We start from the raw sequence: 1220 nt of genomic DNA, 5'->3' as shown, positions 1-1220 counted from the left end.
TATTGACACCTTGACAGTAGAGCCAATCGAGCCCGAGACAATGCTAAAGCTTTTTTCATAGTTATTCATTCAAATGTAACATTTTTCTTGAAAGGACAAATGCCTGTTCTATCTTCGACCGTAGGCGTAAATAGTAGGGGGCTCTGTTGTGGAGCGGGAGGGTCCTCCGGAAGTGGATCCTCGGGAACGGGATCTTCAGGAACGGGATCGAGGGGTGGCTCCGAATATGGATGGCCACATTCAATTGGATGAGGGGTAGGTTCCGAATCACAAGCGTGGTCATCGTAAGATGGCAGAACCACTGAGAAGTTACCAGGATTGTAAATCTCAAGGTTGGTACGATGGGGTTCATACCTAGCCCAAGGCAAAAACATGGAGGCCTGCTGTGCAAAAGGTCCTCCAGAAACGGAGGCCGTATTCGACCTAGGTCCTATAGTCCTGTACAAAAAGGTCATAGTACACTGGACAACCTGCGTTTGTCTTACGAAATCACGTTTCTCGTTATTATCAGTAGGCGTAGAGTAAGGGGTCTCAATGAAGAACATTGTATATCCACGTTGTTGCGGCATGTGGTTCTCTTCTCCTCTCATAACGTACTCCGTACGATAATAGCCTCTATCATTGTGCATAACATTGAAGGGAGAGCCATAGCCGTGAGCCCCGGTGTTGCAATCGCCAATCCTATACGACTGTGGAATGTTCCTACCCTTCCAAGGGAGGAAAATGGTCTTCGTACCTTTACATATATGTTTCCTAATGCCTCGTTGGCCGGATCCTCCGGAAAGGGCGGCTCGGAGTGTACTGAAGTTATGCGAATTGTCCAATTCGTTGATAGTTCCATCGCGAGCATACACACCGTAGTGATTAGTATACTGGAAAATGTTGAAATTCGGAACGTTCATTGGCTTAAAGGTCACCTTAACACCAAGGGGTTTCCAGTACCAGCTGCCTTCCAGGCATTCTTTCTTGATATCGGGGAATGGCATTATAAAGGGCATCGAACAAAGTTTAGTTCTAGCATCTCCAGATCCTATCTTAACTGCGCCAAATCCCATATGACCAGTCATACAAAAACCGTCCTGGTGGACAGATTTAAGGTTACCATACTGCTGGAGATGTGGCATTATCGGTACAGGAACTGTGAATTTCTTGAGCTGGTGGTTGTAAGCGCGGTTTCGACGTGTGCGTCTCCCACGGTAACGGCGTCTCCGTAGAATAGA

The 1220-nt window shown here is 47.0% G+C and overlaps 1 protein-coding gene across 1 annotated transcript; it reads right to left on the bottom strand.

The window, feature by feature from the left end:
• Positions 1 to 65: 65 nt before the first annotated feature.
• KVP17_001485 (uncharacterized protein) lies at positions 66 to 998 on the bottom strand (the record flags this gene model as incomplete). Its single annotated transcript, XM_068516922.1, has 1 exon — positions 66 to 998. One exon carries the CDS (start codon positions 996 to 998, stop codon positions 66 to 68), a length of 933 nt encoding a protein of 310 aa, XP_068379825.1.
• Between the last annotated feature and the right edge of the window lie 222 nt (positions 999 to 1220).

The sequence above is a fragment of a genome (genome assembly GCF_019968985.1).
Source record: "MAG: Porospora cf. gigantea B chromosome Unknown PgB_NODE_10152_length_1223_cov_1101.5, whole genome shotgun sequence".
Lineage (NCBI taxonomy): Eukaryota > Apicomplexa > Conoidasida > Eugregarinorida > Porosporidae > Porospora > Porospora cf. gigantea B.
This window is presented reverse-complemented; position numbering and strand designations above follow the sequence as displayed.